We start from the raw sequence: 21,149 nt of genomic DNA, 5'->3' as shown, positions 1-21,149 counted from the left end.
GCTGACAGTACCTGTTTTATGGACCACAGACCAGAACGCTGACCGCTGCACTGTGTGCTGCACTAGATTGGAGTAATGGTGAATACACTCAGCGCGGACTGCCCGTTCCCCACGCTCCCCTCCTGCGAGCCTGCTCCACAGGAGCGGAGGGGTCCTCGGCTCGGCGGTCCCCGCGCGCAGTGCCGGCGGTCGGGGGCGGGGCCACCGGTCGGTCGTCTCTCCGCCGACCCGGCAGTCGGGCGACGGCGGTGGTGCCGTGTGGACTTCTGTGGTGCGGGCTGACAGCTGCGCGTGCTGACCCGGAGGACCGCAGCATGGCCGCGCTCGGCCGGACGGCGCTGGGGCTGCTGGCCACGCTAAGAGGTCAGTGTTGGCAGCGTGAGGCGGCCGGTGTCCTGCGGGGGCGTGCCGCTGACCTACTCCTCCCACACGCTCCACCGCCAGGGTGACCTGACCCCTGACGGGGACACGCTCTCTGGCCCCACAGCTGCCTGGCTAGGAGCCAGCTGTGCTGAGGCGGTTAATCGTCTGCCTTTTTGTTGTCTCATGAGCACCTTTGTCACGGCTGGTACAAGCCGAAAACATCCACGGAACGCAGGAGAGGCATGCATTGCAATGGGCGTCACTGATAACGTGTTCGTTTATTGAATCAGGTATGCGGTTGGTTGTTCCTTTTTGCGCACGATCTGACTGACCTGATATGATGCTGGGTGGAGCAGGACATCAAAATTAATGGGTATTGTGTTTATCATTTGAGCCAGCAAGCATAGCCAAGGTCATACAAAAACGTCAAAACAATAAAACATCCAAGACATGATGAAGCCCTCAACTTTCATTCTCACATATGCTGCAGCAGCTGCTGCTGATTCTTTAGATGACGCTGATCGTTTTTTTTTTTACGTTGATTGTTGAAAGACACCCAAAGACCGCGTGCAGGAGCGCGATGCGCGCACGCGCATGTGTGTGTGTATGTGTGTGTGTGTGTGTGTGTGTGTGTGTGGTGTGTGTGTGTGTGTGTGTGTGTGTGTGTGTGTGTGTGTGTGTGTGTGTGTGTGTGTGTGTGTGTGTGTGTGTGTGTGTGCGTGTGCGTGTGCGTGTGTGCGCGCGCGCGCGCGCGCGGGGGCGCGCTCAGAATCCAATATCACACGGTTAGAATTTGCCATACCTATGTGAAATTCGCCATTCAGCGGGGAAGCAATAATCGTGTAGATCAAACTTTCGCACCTCACACCAAAAGGACCAAGATCGCTTTGCGACGGTATTTCGTTCATGTTAAGTAATACTCACCAATTAAAAAACGCCAGCCGGACAAAGCTGATATCATGCTATGAATTGTGTATTATTAGTTTGTTACATTGTTGAATGTGAGTTGTATCATAACGATGACAGGCCATGTTTGCCGATGGATACTCAAACCTTCTTCGGGACCAATGTTAATAGATTTTGATGTGAAAAAAGCATTTAAGTGTATTTTAAGCTTCAACTGTCATTGCGCCGAAAAACTCGAAGCGAATGTCTTATCAATCATGTAGCCAGTAAACGCGCCGGGTATTACTTTAATATACGTATTGCGAGAGCGATCTTGTCATTTGTGTCGTCTTTTATGGTAGGCTGCTGAAGAGGAAAATAAAATACAATGTAACGGCGTGCAGCATGATACAGGGATGTGCTTAACAGTAACCAATTGGGAACAAGCTTCACCCACTCCCAGCTGTATGTTCAAAGTGACAACCACAAGTATCACTCGTGTGTAGCGTTACAAAACTGCAGCAGGAGTAGTGACTTAGTTGTGATTTGTGCTGCTCTCCGAGATTTACGACTTAACGTTGACAGTTGTTCTTTTGCGTTAATGTAATCCAGTATGGATAATTTCCCTAAACAAGGTAAAGAATGGAGCGTGTTACATTTGCTGTAATTAGACATTGTGAAAAATGACGCTTGTATGAGACCTATCGCAAGGCATCAGAAACAGTTTGCAGACATTGGGTTCTGCTGATGACTTTTTCTAAAGCAACAAATTGGAGGAGGCATTCATGAGACTGTGGATCATTCTTATCGCTCAACGCGTGGATTGCTTTTGCGTAAACACGGTGCTTACTTAGCCTTAGACGGCAACTGGAGTGACTGCTGTTGAAAATATACCCATCCATTTTAACTACACTGGAAAAATTATTGCAACACTGTGTCGTTTCAGTTATGAGAAAAGCTTGTTTTCACAACCATTAACTTAATTTTCGCTCGTAAAGCCCGCCTGTGAGGTAAGCAATCAGCCGTATTATAACGCGTTTCACGCATCATTAAAGAGTACGAGGGTGTGTAGCGCGGGAAAACAGAAACAAGGAAAACGTATGCAGGGACGAAGTAGAGCACGCCATTTCAGCAGGGAGTTCATTAGAACGCTCCGCTGTAACGCCTACTGCAGGCCGAACCAACCTTGGAATACGAAAAATAGGTGGCCCGGCCGGTCGTGGGCCGCGTCGGTGGCGACGTGTAATCGTACCTCATTCAGACAGCATAGCGTCGAGTGTGGCGGGCGTGCCCCGAGCAGCGCACGTTTACAGGGACGCCCGACCGACTCATCCCGACACGCCCGACTGTGGCACGCACGACCGCTGCACATCCAGCCGTGGCACGCCCAGCCGTGGCACACCCAGCCGTGGCACGCCCAGCCGTGGCACACCCAGCCGTGGCACGCCCAGCCGTGGCGCGTCCGACCGTGGCACGTCCGACCGTAGCACGCACGACCGTGGCATGCCCAGCCGCAGCACGCCCCTACCCTGGTACGCCCCAGTCGTGCCACAGCTGGCCGTGGCACGCCCTACCGTGGCACGCCCAGCCGTGGCACGTCCGACCGTGGCACCGCCCGACTGTGGCATGCCCAGCCACGTCACGTCCTATCCTGGCACGCCCGGTCGTGGCACGGCTGGCCGTGACATGCCCTACCGTGGCACGCCCAGCCGTGGCACGTCTGAACCTTGGCCACCGCCCGACCGAGGCGACGAACGGTTGTCCCACGGCTCCAGCGGCGCCCGTAATAGATTCGTCAGTGGGATTCATTGCGCACTAATCGCCGCCCAATGAAAAACACGCGCGCCGTTGTAGCCGAGCCGGCCGTCTCCTTTAGAAGCGGCCGTTGGCTGTTTTACGATCTGGTGATAAATGGGCAGGTGCGTAGGCCGCCTGCGGGCTTTCGAGGGCTCCTTTGTGAGTGGATACAGTGATTAACAGCCAGTGACCGATTGTTGCCAGTGTGTCGCGGTAGATTGCACCATTCATCCACTGCAACCTGGGGGTAAATGTGAAAAGCAGGTGCTGTCATCCAAGGGGCGACTTTTCTGCTGGACGTCAGGGCTCATTCGAAGGACGGCTCCGCCCGAAATGTCCTTGTCCTGAGCGTAACAGACAGCTGCATCTGGCCATTTTACGAGAAGGGCAGGGTGGCCAGTTCAGCAAGAGACGGGCCGGTATGCTGCCAATGACTAGCAGTGCATCTCGTCTGTACCGGCTTGTGCTGTGATGTTGCGCCGTTCCCGACACAGCTCTGTCCTAGGTGACTGTATCACGCCGTGGCTGGGCCCAGCGGGAGTCTTGGGCTGCCGGCCCGGAGCCACGCATCAGACAAGAACAGGCTACTCAGATGCCTTGTGATATGCTTTTCGAGACATATCGATATGTACATTCAGACTGCGATGCAATCTCACGTGTCACTCATCTTGGAAATGAGGCCTTTGAAGATCATATCAAACCCTGTGTCGATGCTTTTTGGAACCGGGTAGACTGAAAGGAAACAGGAGTGTGCTAGATGCAATCGAGATGCATCAGGCTGCCATGCCTGAATTTTATTGAACGGGCATCTCGAAATGAAGCTGTTCATCACAGGGAAATAAACGTTACCTGATTTCAATAGGCAATTGCCGTCCGCAACGAGTTAACACTGTATTATCCATTGTGTCGCGTGGAGAGTTTGCCTGTTGCACCGGATTGTTGTAAGTTATCTCGACCTTAATTCAATTTACTCAGAGAGTGTAATGCGTTCCACAAAACCTCAAGGACAAAAATAGTAATGTGTTGTCTCAAACGACATGCCAGGTCAGAAAAGTCGACAAGTGGTGTGATGTGAATTTGCAGGTGGCAGACAGAGTCAAACACGGGGTTGATAGCCGACGGGAAGCGGGCTCAAACACCATCGTCCCCCGCGCCTCCGTTTTCTTCGCCAGAAACAGGCCCCACCTAGCGACAGCAGTGGCCGTGGCAATGACGTGCGACGTAAACTAATCGAAGGCTATTACCGCACTATGCAAACCACCGGAGCGTGACTTATTTGCTCGGCGTGGGCAACACGCTCGGCGTATTGCTCCGCCCGGCCGTGTTTGCCGGATTGTCCCCGCGCGTCGGTCGGCTGCCCACGACTGCTCGGCCGCCGCCTCAGTGCCCGGCGTTTGTACGGCGCCATGGCCGGCCAGCAGTCCGTCCACGCGGGATCTGCCCATTGACGTGGCGCCGCGCCATCACGGCTGACTGCCTCCAGCCAGCGCCGAACGGGCCGGCCGTGCTCAGCTGGCCGCGTCTCGGCGGCCGGCGGCAAGCTCCCGCGCCGTGCCTCCGCCGGTTGGAAGGCACCGATCAAACGCAGACGTATTCGCCACCGCTGGGAGATGATGGGCTGGCAGGTAGGGTCGGTCCCCAGAGCGGTCCTCGCTCGCTGGGCCGATGTGCCCCCCCCCCCCCCCCCCCCAGGTGTGTCCGGCGAGTTGTCAAGGCAGCCCACAACAGTCAGGAGACATGACCACAAACGTAAGACCAGTCAGCTGTAAGAACTGCTGTTGGCGGAGATGTGGTCAGTGCTGTTCGTCTCAGCTGCCACGGTGCTAGCAGCGTCATGAGTCTTTTTATGCTAAAAATAGCCGACCTCCGGTTTACGAGCAGGTGGTGGTTAGGCCAAGAGTTCAAGCAACCATTGGGATACGTAATTATGATACTCGACGTTTTAAGGCAGCACCATGGTCTCGAGTGAACAGGGTTGAGTAGATATTAAAGCAAAATTCATGTTGACTTATTTGATAAAAACAACTTTAGTAACTATTTTTGCACTCATTCTATTTTATACACCATGTGTTTTTTTGTATTCAAAATTTATTTAACAAATAAAACTCAAGGTACACGGAAGGCAGGAATTTTCACACATCTTTCAGACACTGTCCACATAAAGGTGCCAAAACAATCAATCAATCGAGCTCCAACATTTTCAAACCGGACAACTGATACGATGGTTTGTAAGTGCCGCCCAAAACACAGACGGCCAAGCCGAAGGTTTTCAGTGACCCGTGACGAATATGAGGCCGGCAAAAACCATACAACGAACATCAGTGCAGCCACTTAACGCACGTGACTTAGCGTCCACAGGCGTTCGTCGGCGGCCGGGGGCAAAGAACCGTCAAAAGTACGCTGCTCACTATATATGAAAAACGTGATTCGAGCTGGGGCGTTTTATGATGCTATTGTCTTTTGATGTGCCGCATTTGTTCCGATGACTTGTGTTTTAATCACCTGTTTATTATATTACTTTCCTATGGGGCTAGACAATCTACTTTGATATATCAACCAAGCGCACATGCTCATTGTGACCCGCACGTTGTAACACCCGGTATGGAGCGTCACTTTAATGACTGCCCGAAAGACAGGGAGTTACGCCAAAAGGTTTCGATGACGTGCGGATGTAAGGTTAAAAAGTAAATTACTAAAGCACATCAGTTTTGAGAGCAATGAGGAAAAGTGTATTTACAAGTCTGTCATATCTGAAAAAAACACCACTGAAATCACGTCCCAAGAGGACGTACGCGTGTTCAGCCTCAAGTCTTAGACTTGATTTGGCGGTGTTTTTCTAGGTTTGGAGCTAAACGCACAGCCGTTGTCTTGGAACAAGCTCTGATTGGCTTTTTAGGTTAGGTGAGTTCAGAAGTAGTTTTTTAGTCATACCTTCGCACCCTGATGACCCACAGCAACCGTCTTCTTAACTTTACACACTACACAACTCCAAATCTTTATCAACTCCAACGCAGCTTCCCACCTCACCCTGTCAAGTCTAAACTAATGAGATACGATGGGCTTAACGATGCTGTAAGACGGTCCGCGGGGTAAGCCAGGTTCGGGAGCACAACTTCGCATGCGTGTTTTTAACAAGCAGAAAAGGAGAGAGGCGACAGCACGCCTGGCGGACACGTTCATGAGTGTCACCAGTGGCGGGCACGGTCTGGAGTGATATTTCCCCGCGAATGTTCTTATTTCCGTGTCAAGTCCGGGCCGAAAATGATTGCTTTCCATACCTTGCCATTGAAAAGTACTACTTTCACATGACGTCGCAAAATATTTGCCTGGACCTGGGTAGAGTCCTATGGGGCTTAGGGCTACGGTCGATTCCGTTTTTGAATCCACGGGACGCTACGTTTGCTATGCTTTGTTATGATATGCGTAGCTATGCTACGATATGCATACCGATGCTGTGATATGCACAGTTACGCTATGCCTTCTTAGGACTGAGCTGGAGTTTGTTTTGAATTGGTATGGACTGCGGCTGCGCCGTACTCTTGCTTACCTCCATCAAAAGGTACATTCTGCTTGGCAAGGCTTGGCGCTTACAGCTATTAACATAAACACTGATGTGTTTTTGACTTGACGCTATTCTCCCTTCGATTGGTATATTTTCGTGTACCAATTACGTCTCGACTCTGGGACGTAATCAGCTGAACGAGTCAGCTGAGACAGTCGAAGTAATCAAACACAATCACATGGTACTCACTTCAGTGACCAGCCACTGACCTTACGAATCTAAACTTTTTATCTCGTGTAGCTGTGATACCAGATAGAATACAAAGCTTCTGTCTGGGAGGATTATCCTGCTGGATAAGTTGCGTGGCACATTGGTAGCGTCTTGCGTGCTTTTGCGTCATATTAACATTTTCTGTCGTTCAGAAACGGTGGTAGTTGGGCAAGAGTAAACCAATGGCGCTGGGTACGAATCTTGGCTCAGATTTGCTCCATTCTACCAAGATTTTCCGACATTGGCGATTTAAATTTAGCGAAAGTGGTATGAAGCAAGTATTTCCGCTTGTATGCCGGGCATTTGACCGTGTAGATATTCTTTCAAGTTGAGATTTTTACCGCGGAAAGCTCTGCAATTATAGCAGTGAATATCATAATTTCAATATTTCACATCCGTAGCATATTTCGTACCCAAATATAGAAGCTTAGAACACATTGCTACGCAACTTCCGCATGTAACACCCCTCCCTCCGTGGCTTCCCGCACCAGACTCCAACAGCGGTCTGCCATCTAACTGGTGCCCACTTTGCACGGTATCTCTTCTGCATCACTGCAATGTCTGGGTGGAAGCGGTCTCCCTGCTCGTCACTGACATCACCGAGGTTCGATGGCAAAACTCAAGATGCGAGTGAAGGAAGTGGATCTTGAGGGACTTGCGACAGCCGAGTTGGTGGTAGACTTCAAGGAGCCTTTGTATCGTGCCCACATAGCCAAATCTACGATAGTCAGCTGGTCATTGAAGTGAGTACCACGTGATTGTGTTTGATTACTACGACTGTCTCAGTTGACTCGTTCAGCTGATTACGGCCCAGAGTCGAGACGTAATTGGTACACGAAAATGCACCAATCGAAAGGAGAATAGCGTCAAGTCAAAAACTCATCAGTGTTCATAGTAATAGCTGTGAGCGCCAAGCCTTGCCAAGCAGAATGTACCTTTTGTTGGAGGTAAGTAAGAGTACGGCGCAGCCGCAGCCCATACCAATTCAAAACAAACTCCAGCTCAGTCCTAAGAAGGCATAGCGTAACTGTGCATATCACAGCATCGGTATGCATATCGTAGCATAGCTATGCATATCATAACATAGCCATGCATATCATAACAAAGCATAGCAAACGTAGTGTCCCGTGGATTCAAAAACGGAATAGACCGTAGCCCTAAGCCCATAGGACCCTACCCAGGTCCAGGCAAATATTTTGCGACGTCATGTGAAAGTAGCACTTTTCAATGGAAAGGTATGGAAAGCAATCATTTTCGGCCCGGACTTGACACGGAAATAAGAACATTCGCGGGGAAATATCACTCCAGACCGTGCCCGCCACTGGTGACACTCATGAACGTGTCCGCCAGGCGTGCTGTCGCATCTCTCCTCTTCCGTTTGTTAAAAACACGCATGCGAAGTTGTGCTCCCGAACCTGGCTTACCCCGCGGACCCTCTTACAGCGTCGTTAAGCCCATCGTATCTCATTAGTTTAGACTTGACAGGGTGAAGTAGGAAGCTGCGTTGGAGTTGATAAAGATTTGGACTCATGCGGTATGTAAAATGAAAGATGACCTGCCGTGGGACATCAAAGCGCAAAGAAATGACTAACGAACTACTTCACACGGCCTACGCTGTCAGCACATCGGGTTTGAAAGGTACGTCAAACTAAACATCGTTCATCAGGTGACGGATTGGAAGGCCCACAAAATCCCTCCTTAAGTCTGGCGTCGCTGAGTTTGGTAAACGTTTTCTTTAGGCAGGCGAAACATGTGCCATGCTTGTCCATAGCCTTGATAAGGTTTTCATTAGACTCAGTTTGACATGCGGTGGCGGCAGCAGAACAACGCTCGGTTTGACTAGTGAAACATTGTGAGCGTTATTCTCACCAGTCTCATGAGATGGGCTGGCCAACTGCGCTTAACGTAATGATTCTCCACAAGTGGGCTGTTCCACAGGCAGAAAAAGCAATAGCATTTAGTGAAACCATCTTGCAACCCCACCAACAGGCCTACTACCTCCATCTCGCAGCATATCTTCCACCGGAATTATGCGTGCTGGGTCATGTTCATGATCTTTTGCATGGATCGATATCTTTCTTTCATTTCAGGAGCATGAACTCAAGGTACTTTTGGCAGATCATTTCTATTATGAAGCAGAGCTGCCTTCAGTGCTGAATTGCTGACATCAATGAAGAGCTTCCACGCATCGGCGTCATGCTGCTTTCCCAGCGCACTAAGAAGTACACCATGGTCACTGCAGTAGGAAATGAAACTCTGTGCATTGAAAACGTTTCCAACGCTCTCTGTCGCTTTCTGGGCGCCATCACATTGGTGTATGGATGCAGCGCGTTCCTCTCACGTAGTCGAGAAGCAGGCAGCTCGGACTGCTTTTTCAATAGATAGAGGTGGCGTGCGAGGTCATTAAAATTTATGTGAGTCAGCAAATAAGGTTTCTTGGCTTCAGCTGGTTATTCTTGATATCGGAGCCGAAGCTGTCTCTTTTGTCTGACGTTCATTTTCGTCATCATCTGGAGGCAGGACATCTGCTGGTGTCGCTGGAACAGGCAGGTGTTCGGAGAGGTCCACAGGTCTGGTCGCAGACGGAACAGCAGGATACACCACGCTTCCTTTGCGTTTGGACATGAACCCTGTCACGTTTGTCGTGCAGAAGAAGCAATCTGAAGTGGGGTCCGCATCCTGCCTCCTCGCCATGGGCACTGCAAATAGAATGCGTGCTTTCGCGCCTGCCAACCAGTTACAAAATACATTCGAGCATGCCGTACACCATGTGTGAAGCACCCATTGCTTGTCCTGGCCGCCTACTTTACCCTGAAATAGTGGACATATGACATCTCACGAGCATCGTTACGCTGCCTCTCGGCCATTTTTGAGTAAAAAGACCACGTCTGTGACAAGACAAACCAAGGTCGTTAACAATGCCACACGGCATCACCCCTGTCGCCCCGACATACGCCTGCGGCCAACTGTACTGGCATACGGGACCCTGGTACTGCAGGACCACCGAGAGCCCATCTCATTATTTGTGGAAAGGGTTGCTGCCAGGAAACGAACATTTCTATCTTGAACAGCCACTTCAGTTAAAAGCACAGTCACCAAATGTGCCAATGCGTTAAGCGCACCTGCGAGGTGGAGTGTATAGGTGCATTATGCAGTGCACACTTTTTGGGTTTGTGTAAATGGTTGGCGTTTTTTCCAGAACATGGAGCCTGACAGAGCGAAACTGAGTTAATATTCTGAATCAGCACTACAGAATGCTCCATGACCGTCCACTACAATATCTGAGCGACAACCACTGTTGCACGGTGTTATCCGTCCCCCGTGGCGTTGTCAGCACTGGTATACTCTGTCAATTTATAATGACCTCCGAACATTAGCACGCTATTGCAGCCTGGGCCGTAAGACACGCAGCAATGACTCGTGCGAAGCCCTGGACGCAAACTTCACTAAATGCCTTTCGTTGCCGAGCCGCCCGCCTTACTGGTCAGTTCTTGGTTGTTTACTGTCGAAACCCATTTCACGGGTCCGTTAAGCTGTCAAACCCAAAGCGAAAGCCGCATGAATGAGGATTTATGTGAAAAGTCGACCACGTGACCCTGGCCAAAGGAGGATTATTGGGTGGAACTTCCCACATTCCACCTCCATAGCGCCACTTTGGATAGTGACACCAGGGTTTCGAGCCGCTTACAATCGGCAAAGCTTCCTCCAAGCTCGCACTGAGCAACCGCTAATCTGCGGTTTTCATTCTCATGCTTTCGGTGTATACTGCTGCTCTCGCCGTGACTGGGCTATTAAAGCCGTCGGCGCCACGTCGTGTCTTCAGGTTCCCCCGCAATACGTCGAACGGAACTACAGGTCGGCTACGCACAGTACGGTTTGCCCTACAGCTCCCCCAAGATGCTAAACGGAAGTACAGGTCGGCCCCGCAGCGTTCGGTTTGCCCCACTGCTCCCCCGCAATTTGTCGAACGGAACTATAGGCTGGCTCCGCACAGTACGTTTGCCCTACTGTTCCCCTGCAGTACGTTTAACGGAACTACAGGTCGGCTCCGCACCGTCCGGTTTGCCCGTACAGCGCGCGATGTCGGCTATGCATCTCTTCCGTCCAGCGGATCACTTCGTCGGGTTATGACCATTGCTTTGCATTCATTACACAGCATTATCGGCACGTCTCCTTGCCACGACACGCAGCGGCCGCCTCATGTGCAGGTGCTTCTGGACGCCCGCTCGGAGGGCGGCCGAGTCAGCCCATCATCTGCCATCTCAGCCAGACAGCCCCAGGGGCGCACGCATGCAGGGCGGCCGAGTCGGCCAATCGTATGTCATCTCAGCCAGACAGCCCCAGGGGCGCATGCATTAAACACGCTGGCCGTCCTCTGCTGACAGGGGAGGGGGCGAGCCGTGCAACCTGGTGACCTGGGGATGAGCACCAGGCTAACACCAGCCTGGCGGCGATCCAGCCCCGCGAGGCCGGCCAGGCTTCATGGAGTGCACGGCGCACAAATACGAAAACCCGAAACGTTTTTATAAAGTGAATGAAACAAGCCAGAGCAGAAGCGTCATATGTCTGGGCCGTCTACATTGTGCACCTTTCAAAACAGCCCAATGCAGAAGACCGCCATTGACAATATGGGAATACTTATAGCCTCTTTTGTATTCTGGTCATATGTGGTCATTCCGTTTAAAGGGGTGGGTCATGCCCCCAAAATTCCACTCTTATTTTCCTTAGAACAAACAACGAATAGAAAACCCTGATTCCTAACAGCGGCTCTTCAACCCTGATAAATGCTGAATAAGTGAAATATTGCCACTTGTCTTCCGCTGCATCGCCGCGGGCTCAAGTACTGCCCAAATGGAGGCGCCACTCCGCGCGTTCGGTTCCAATAGGGGCCATACTGAGGCCAAAACTTCGTGGAAATACTACAGCTTGGAGAACGAACTCCTGCCTACAAGAAAATCTTCTCTGCAAGGAAGACCGCAACAACGCATCAACATGCTTGATCAGAACGTAGGCTTCAACTCTTTACTTACTCGGTTTTGTTTCGGCCACCCCAGTCCTTTAAATAGCGTGCTTCGATCCTGGGATCCGACGTCAGGGCCAGCCGGGACCCTTGGCCGGCTGCACTGCTGTCTGTGGCGCAGGAGGCGTAATATGGTCGACGCCGACCACGCACGGCCCATGGGGTGGGCAGCGGACGTAGCCGCTCGTGAGCGCCGCGTATGGCTTCCAACGCCAATAACTGAGGGGCTTCTGAAAACTCCTTTCCGCATGGCTTGCCTCGATAACACTACTGCTCGATCTGAGAGCAGGGGTGAGGTTGCGCCAGGAAGAACACTCTTATAATGTGATTTTCGCGATGCCGGGTGTAAGGTTTCAGAAACCTTTGCGAGTGACGGGTCGGTGCTTACGTAATAGATCCCTAGAGCCTTAGCTACATTGAGAACGCTGGAGCTTTCGGAATGTCAGGGAAGACCAAATTCGGTTGATATGTATGCTTCACAATATGAAATGGCTTAGTCAGTGGCTTAGTGGTAGAGCCATCTCGAAGTCTTGGAAGCCACCGAAAAGAATGTACCCAAGTTTTGTGTTAAGGACGGCATTTGTTTTCAGTGTATTCGTCCAGCGGGATGTTGCTATATCACTTACCTGCGTCGCCGGTCCTGCCAACCTTCGCCGGTTTCGATCGTCCCCCGCTGTGGATTGGCCTCAGGGCTCGGGACCAAAACCGGAAATTTCCACACACCTCGGCTGCCCTGAGGCCCACGTGAGAAAACACCGACATAAAGCGAACGCTCGGCCGTGTTTTGCTCTAGACGAGGTCAGCGTCCGCAGGTATTCGTTGGTTGTCTGCTCCTCAACCTACGCGGTATCGTCCGAACACGAACCCCGCGCGGCCGACACCGCACCCGATCCGCTCTTGGGCCGCGTAGGTGTGTGGTCTGGGGTCTGGCAGCCGGTGCGATAGTAATGTACGATCTGGGGTCTGGCGACCGGTGCGGTGGTGGTGTACGATCTGGGGTCTGGCGGCCTGTGCGCGGTGGTGTACGGTCTGGGGTCTGCGGGCCGGGGGGGTGTCGCGGCTGGTGTGGGGGTGGGTGGTGCGGTCTGGGGTGTGGTGGCCGGCGCGGGTGGCCGGGAAGTCCGAGTCCCCCCCCCCCCCCCGCCTCCCCCTTTGACCTATTGGCGAAGCTCTTCTGTGGTCAGTAAGCGGGCCATTAACGAGCCATGCGGTCGGCCCGGCAAGGCCCCACACAGGACCGTCGGGGAGCCGGCGGTCGCCGAACGTTGTCACGGCTGCTCACCCGCCGCCTGCAGTCTAGGGCGGCCCATAGGCACACATATGCCTGGTTCTCTATTTTAGGTCCCGGTTTTCACACTCCCCTTATGAAAACGTGACCTTGAATCGCTGGTCAGTCTGGTTCTTTCATAAATACCTGCGGGTGATTTCTGGAATAGCTTGGTTGTTTTACAAACACAACCCTGGTCTCTGGTTCTCACTTCTTCTTTGTCGCAAGCAAAAAAGACAGGGATCCTTGTTTGTCATTGTTTCTTTTACAAACATCAGACCCTGGCTTCTGGTTCCCAAAGGTTCTTTGAAAAGGTTCCCGGCTCCTGAACCTCCCTTATTTTTGCAAGCATAACAAGACAGGATTCTCGTTTTTCATCACTTCTGTCACGAACATTAAACCCTGGTTGCTGGCTCCTAACTATTCTTTGACAAGTATTGAGCCCTGGTTCCTGGTTCCCACTGATTCCTTCACAAAGACATCGGTCAAGTTCTTGGTTTGCATTGGTTCCTCACAGACGCCAGCCATAATTTGGCGCCCATTGGTTCCCTTACAAAACATCAGCCTTAATTTGACTCTCATTGGTTCACTTACAAACACCAGCCTTAACCTAACTCATTGGTTCACTTACAAAACACCAGGTACCAATTCCTGCTTATAATTGGCTCATTCCCAACCTCCCGCCTTAATCCGCTCTCATTGCTTCACTTACAAAAATCCAGCCTTTGTTCGTCTCTCGTTGGTTCTCTCACAGAACAGCAGGTACCGATTCCTGCTCATAATTGGCTCATTCCCAAACACTATCTCGGGCTACAATTTGCCATTATCAACCATTAAGGGGGTGCTGTCTGAAAAAGGATAAAAGCGTATGATAGTTAACACTCACTCTAACGTGCAACGTAAGAATTATAGTTCATAGATACGCGCCGATCCCTGACAATAACTCCAGGTAAGCTGTTGATTCCCGCCGGCTTCCTAAACTTTATGCTGGATCTTGTTGTTTGCTGGATCTTCTGTACAATTCCAGGCCGAATCCAGGTTCTTGTTGGATCCCTGGGCATTGTTGCTGGCTTGGTCTTGGTTACTGTTGGATTTCTGGAAACATTACAAACCGAGGTGGTTCCTCGCCGGATTTCTCGGCATATTGTTAAGCTGGATCTTAGTTCTTGCTAGCTCCTTCGGAACAAACTAGTGCTGGATTCTGGCTCTTGCTGTATTTCTGGTTCCGGTCTCTTGGTGTTTCCTGGTTCCGGACCTTCAGAACAAATGGGTGCTGGATTCTGGCTCTTGCTGTATTTCTGGTTCCGGTCCCTTGGTGTTTCCTGGTTCCGGACCTTCAGAACAAATGGGTGCTGGATTCCGGCTCTTGCTGGATTTTCGACTCCGGTCCCTGGGTTTTCCTTGGTTCCGGATCTAGGCACCGGGATCTTGTTCCCGGAAGGAACTTAAGGAGCTAGACACATGTCTGTACGCGGGGCGATGCCGAACGAACGTCCCACCGTCATCAGAGATGCCGGAAGGTTCACAACTCCAAAGCGATACCGTCGTATGGTGAGACGCCGGCTTCGGAAAATACCAGAAGGGCGGGGCTCGAGGGGATGTGTTAAAAATCACTGTATTTTTCATGCCCGTCTCTTTCCATGCTCAAACAATAGCCTGATCTGTTGCATTCCAATGGGCTTCTTTATTTTACGCTTCAAACGGTATAATCCGTCTAGATGACTCTCTTTCCAGCATATAAAACATATTACCGATATTGACATGGATTCTGAGCGATATGGTTCGTTGGACCAGTTTCGCCAGGTCCCAAACTCTCCAAATCTTTACAAACGGCACCTTACTCCCGGAACTGCCCCATAGCAATCATAACCAACGGCTGAAATGCCCGAGATTACTATGACTTTGCAGTCATATTTTCATTTTTAGTATAGTGGATGGATATGAGGCGCTCCAACTCTATTGATGGTACGTTCCAAGTACTTAGTTATGCCTGAGCCCACCTACCAGAACGATGTGTACTTTCCTCTTTGGCTACCTGTTGACTTTTCATGCTGCTCTGCTTCTAAACCCAGTAGTCGGTTTATGAAAAACATTTGTAGGAGCACCAATTCATCAGACGCCTGGGAGGCTTCAATGTCGGGCGGGAGCGGTGGGTGGGGGAAGGAGGAGTGTGTGTATGGGGAGAGGGGGGGGGGGGGGGGGCTGACGGGCCGGAGAGTTGGCGGTGTCTGCTGGCCGTTTGGTCGGCTTTAGCGGCGTTCTTCGACGCGGCTGCTTCACTCGGCCGGACGCCATAGATGGCCGTCTGCCTCAGCGGCTGGGCGGAGCCGTCCGAGTCGCCCCGACCGCGGCGAAACCGCAGCTGACCGCTGGCGGAGGCCGACCGCAGACACGGCGGCAGAGCACACAGACGGCCCGACTGAGAATATGGAACTTGGGGACAGGGCGTCACTTGTCTGGTGTCGTGCCCTGGAAAACGGAGTCATGGTGCCGTGGCACCTTGTGGTTTTAATGACGTTTTATGATACATACAGTGCGCTCTATAAATTAAACATGGTCTATGTATCAATATTAATTTAACTTGCCAATAAGGTATGACCAACTTATTTCAATATGGCCGAAGGTAACGCAAAAGGCATCTTAGGTAAACCAGGTGTTGCTGAATGCCATTTTCCGCATCCGTGCGAGGCAACGGAGTAGCTGGATTACTGCCTTTGAGTGGTTCGTGCTCAAAGCTAAGTGGGTGACCGAACCGCCGCCGTCGAAGCTTGGCAAGTATTTCCAATATTGGCAGTCAGGCTACAGAGATCAGTAGGCCGCCTCGACCAATGCCTACATGTGCAGCTGGCGACGAACCAGAGATCTCGGACACATAACTGTCCGAGGTAGTGTTACCATCCGATGGTTGGGAAGCTACTTACAAATTTGTTTTGGCTTAACATTCTGTTCATGTAAGTACAAGAAGGTAAATACAAACACATTTAGTGGATTGAGAGCAGGCAGGGTGTGTTTGGTTATCACATGTGCGAAGAACGGCAAATGATGGGGGCTTTTTTGTATGTTCCAACATACATATTTACTTCCCAATTTTATGCAGATTTACATTCATACTCACTGTCTATTATAACGTCTTGGCTGCTTTACGGCTGCCTATTACCCTCATTACCTACTTTCTGAACCAGTAAAACGCGCCTCATTTTATCGAGTTTGTTTAGTTATATTATGTTTTGTTTCACTTTCAGCAACGCACCGTTTTGCACCAAAGGACCTTATTTTTGTACTTTAAGAAGTTGTATTTCGACATTTATCTTCTTGGTAGGCTTACGCCCCAGTCTGAAAGTTCCGGACATCGTGTTACTTATGTCACCCCCGCTTGAAAGTTTCGGACATCGCGTCACTCCTGTCGCCCCCGCGTCACTCCTGTCGCCCCCGCGTCACTCCTGTCGCCCCCGCGTCACTCCTGTCGCCCCCGCGTCACTCCTGTCGCCCCCGCGTCACTACTGTCGCCCCCGCGTCACTACTGTCGCCACTGCAGAGTCTCCCTTCAGCTGATGCCCATATAAGTCAAGAAAGATGACTTTCAGGCTCTAGAAGAGGAACACTGCTGTGCCCTTCTCAACGTCCGTGTCATTTTACTGTCATCATCATGTTATGCGTTGCCATGCTTGCAAAGCACATACCGCACTACGTTGATAGCAAAGATAAAAGAAAAGTCGTCCGTCGTCGTCGTCCATGCGTTTACCCATCACTCACTACGGTATCCGACGCTTATACACTGTTTAACATTATCGTACCATCTTAACGTTCGCTGAAGGTCAACTTTAGCGGAGACCACCATCAGTTTGGTCTGCATACTGAGACAAAGATATCTTGCCATCGCTCCCCGGCTCAAGACCTGTATTGAGGTTTGGCGCCCCAAGTTTGGAAAACAGCGAACCTGCACACAAAATTGAACTCCGCTTCGAATTCGGACAACTCCCATGATTTTTGGAAATTCTGACTACATTTCCTGCAGCTTTACGTCTATAGCAAGATTATGTTCATAAGACATAAGTTGGGAGGAGCTCGAAATGCATTACAAGTCCGTCAGCCACATAATTGGGGTCCGGTACCCCAAGCCCACGGGTACCATGTTAATTGACACTGCCAGGGCTGGTGCCGAATAACAGCATGGGCTTCATTTAAAGAGGATGAATTTGCACATGCCGACGCATTATCATAATCGTTTTTTCTTTCAGATTGAAATGTCACTCTGTCAGGAAATCATGGAACAGTGTGATACATTGTCTACGCATGTTGTCCGTGTGCTTTTTTCGTGGCTCACATAACTGGAAACCTTAAAACAAACGCATTCTATCGGCTCTCTTTCCAAGCAAATAACAGCTGATGTCCTTCTATTTCCGTTTCGACCAGATTCCAACGAAAGACCCGTTAATCTTACTGCGCTGGAGGTAGATACCACGCATTCGTCTTTCAACTGGGGCAGACTTTACCCACGACTAAGCCCCGCATTCCAGGCCTGATTCATGTGGAGCAATAGCATCGGACGTTCAGGCAACGAGACCGAGGAGTTCCGAGAATCGCAGCCGACTGCGGATTTTGGGCGGCTCAAGATCCGGACGATGCTGCCGAATCCACAGTCGCCACCCGTGGCTGACAGTCGGATCACCATTTGGTGCAGCGCGTGCTCACAGCCAAGCGGGGGATTGCGCGTGCTCACAGCCAAGCGGGGGATTGCGCGTGCTCACAGCCAAGCGGGGCATTGCGCGTGCTCACAGCCAAGCGGGGGATTGGGCTGCCACCGTCGAGGTTCGGTCAAGTTTTTCCTCTTACGGACAGCCCGGACTATATGGCCAGGTTGGCGTCGCAGCGGACGAGCCACCTCTATAAAGAGACACGAACAATACAAGCAATCTACTAACGTCATGCACGGGATGTACTATGTAATCGGCTAAGTAATTGCTCCATGGATGTTCCAATAACTAAGTTGTAGTACTAAGTAATAAATGCAAAATTTACAGGAATTAATAATTTAGCCATTAGATCAGGTATCCATACCCAAATTAGATCCGGTTTTGTTTTTAATTTGGCCAGTGTGACCATGAGGATATACTGCTTTCTCATCACAAGATGTACTGCTTTCTCATAAAACTATGTACTGCTTTCTCATAAAACTATGTACTGTTTTCGCACCAAAAGATATGCCGCTTTATCACCACAAGATAAACTGCTCTCTCCAGCCCACTTCTGCTCAATCATCCCAGTTAGGATATGTGGGTCACCGAACATCCTAACTTCGGAGCTTACCGTGGGACGTGGGGTCTTTGAGTAGAAAGAATTGACTAAGCCTTTATGCAACCTTCAATCATTTTCAAACCAAAACTCACACACCCATGCGATTTGTATAAACGCATCCAGCAAAACTTTGAACCCATGATTTGTCACAACCAACTTGCAGTACAACAGCTGATTTTGATTAGGCTCTTGCTTTCACCTCAATTTGTCACCAGCTATCGGTACCACAGCGAGACGCTAAGGCCATTCGTCAGCAGCCTTCAGCGCACGTCACAGCCGGCAATGTATGGGTGCCTGGGAGGCGGCAGCGGCGGATCCGCTGCGCGCGCGGGTGGGGTCACGACACCACCGATGTAGTGTGCATGCGGCAACTACGGCAAAATATCAGGCTATGTTTGGCACCCCACTATCGCTGACAGTGGTGCCATTGATAGTTAGACATGCTTGATGTGAGGAAAACAGGCATTGATAATTGATTTTCAGCATCATCAGTTCGCATGTTGATTTCAGGCAGCTAATCCCGTAGTTCATGAAAAAATCAAATAATGAGAGCATATCCTTATGCCTATGCATTATAACAAAAAGTTTAAAGATGATATGATATATGCTGGCCAGGAGCCGACACATATGATACAAACCCAATCATAACATGGGCACTCTCCCTCTCTCTCTCTCTCTCTCCTCTCTCTCTCTCTCTCCTCATGTAGCGAGAGAGAGAGAGAGAGAGGGAGAGAGGAGAGAGAGAGAGAGAAGAGAGAAGGGAGAGAGAGGAGAGAGAGAGATAGAGAGAGATATATATATGTATATACATATATATATATATATATATATATATATATATATATATATATATATATATATATATATACATATATATATGCATATAGATGGTGAGAAATAATCATAAACTTTCTCATCACATATATCAACAATTACTTCATAACGCCGGATAACTAGTACTCCACGGATTATCGAAGGCCGCTTGTTTTCAATATAACATCTCGTTATACAACCGAATATGGTTAAATGAAACCAGAGAGTTGAATTGTTTGCTATTTTTGAAAGCCCACCGCTTATTCTAGCTCACATTACTGAGGTTATCACTCGCTGAATTTATTGGGTGATGACATCAGCGGCATTTAAATCTAAAAACATGGAACGGCACGTTATCTTAAGTGGCTCAGCAATTCGTGTGCTGCTCTGGTCTATAATTTGGAAAGCAGCGTGGCATTATCTGGACGCAAATCTGCGCCAATAGATGCTTTTAAAAGTGGCCATGATCAATTAGATACATATCGGGGATTGAGATCAATACGCCATAAACGATGCTCTATCGTCCATTGGATATGAATGATGGAACAATTTCCCATGTGGCAGGACACTGACTAAAGTTACTCACACGTGCTATCATTTCACCTGCAATCTCATTTAAAAAGACACATCTTGTGCCACACCCGCAAGCCGAACATCACGGGACTTCAGGTGACGGACTTGTGTAAACGTTGTGGCAAACCTTTCCTGAGGCTGGCTGCCACGGAAGTCGTGCTGTGGCCGTCACGCGCCTCGATACCAGTATCGGCATGAATGGCACTAGCGTAGGCAATTATGTACTACATGCTACGTTCGGCCCACAGTGGTCCGTACAATGACCACGAACTTTTTTGCACAGTACAAAAAGCGTCTAAGTGGCATATATTCGTAATCTTGACATAAGCAAGACAACTCAGCGTAATCACCCGGAAGTCACAACGTAGCCACCATCTCTGAAGTGTGCTTGTTTTAATTTCACTGATGAAAACACGCCGAAATTCGTCATTCGATGCAGAAATCGAAATCCAAGCGAGTCAAGCTCATACGCCCGCTGCCGCCGTGTGTACAGTAAGCGACTATGGTCGACAGGGACCCGTGGGCTGCTCGTTCGCGTGCTGCCCCTGCCCCGACGCACACACGCACACACGAGCACACACACACACACACACACACACACACACACACACACACACACACACACACACACACACACACACACACACACACACACACACACACACACACACACACACACACACACACACACACACACACACACTCGGCGGGGCTCCACTGGGGCGCGAAATGGCGAGGGTGGGATCACGTGGGAACTCGGGCCTGCTATTGTGCGATATGATCTCCTGTCTCCTTCAGCGCGCGGAGGGTGGGCGTCTACCCTCTCGATCAATGGACCACGGTGGGCAACAGTACCGCCAGCCGAACCGCCGGACGACCACTTGTGTTGTTGGTTTTGCGCGGACTGCTGTATGCTCGTTGACAGTTTGTAGCTGTGGACATCAAAGCGACTGGGCGAATGATCTCCCCAAGGTAGGGTGAACTAGAACTTGTCGTATTTGTCAGGTAAGGGTTAAGTGGAAACAAAATTCCTGTAGCACGCTTATGGTGAGCAGCAGCCCACGCAGTGAGAGTATACGTGTTGCGTTGCCAATGGCATATTTTAATGCTAATACAAGCAATTTTCCCATTTCCATACCATACGGACCATTTCTTCCTGAGATGGACGTACGAAACAAGAGTACTTGCTAAGACCGGATGAGAATACCAAATGAAAATGCCTAGCTGTTTAACATTTTGTAGAGTTGGATGTCGTTGGCTGGAAGCGACCTCTTATGATCTTGGTTGCGTTAAAGTGATCGGTGTTCCAAAACATTCGCTATTTTTGCCGAAAAACGGACAGAAAGGATGAAAAGCAAACGCAA

At 50.3% G+C, this 21,149-nt stretch overlaps 1 protein-coding gene across 3 annotated transcripts in view; it reads left to right on the top strand.

Moving 5' to 3' along the window:
- Positions 1–249: 249 nt before the first annotated feature.
- Positions 250–21,149, top strand: part of LOC119094019 (irregular chiasm C-roughest protein) — a 55,601-nt gene continuing 34,701 nt past the window's right edge. For all 3 annotated transcript variants that reach the window (XM_037217077.1, XM_037217076.1, XM_037217078.1), the window contains exon 1: positions 250–363. In XM_037217077.1, coding sequence (XP_037072972.1) covers positions 315–363 — 49 coding nt within the window. In that variant the 5' untranslated portion in view covers positions 250–314. The remainder of the gene's footprint in view (positions 364–21,149) is intronic.

The sequence above is a fragment of the Pollicipes pollicipes genome, unplaced genomic scaffold (assembly GCF_011947565.3).
Source record: "Pollicipes pollicipes isolate AB1234 unplaced genomic scaffold, Ppol_2.1 Scaffold_4002;HRSCAF=4701_pilon_pilon_pilon, whole genome shotgun sequence".
Lineage (NCBI taxonomy): Eukaryota > Metazoa > Arthropoda > Thecostraca > Pollicipedomorpha > Pollicipedidae > Pollicipes > Pollicipes pollicipes.
Note: the sequence above shows the minus strand (reverse complement) of the source record. Positions and strands in the feature narration are given on the sequence as shown.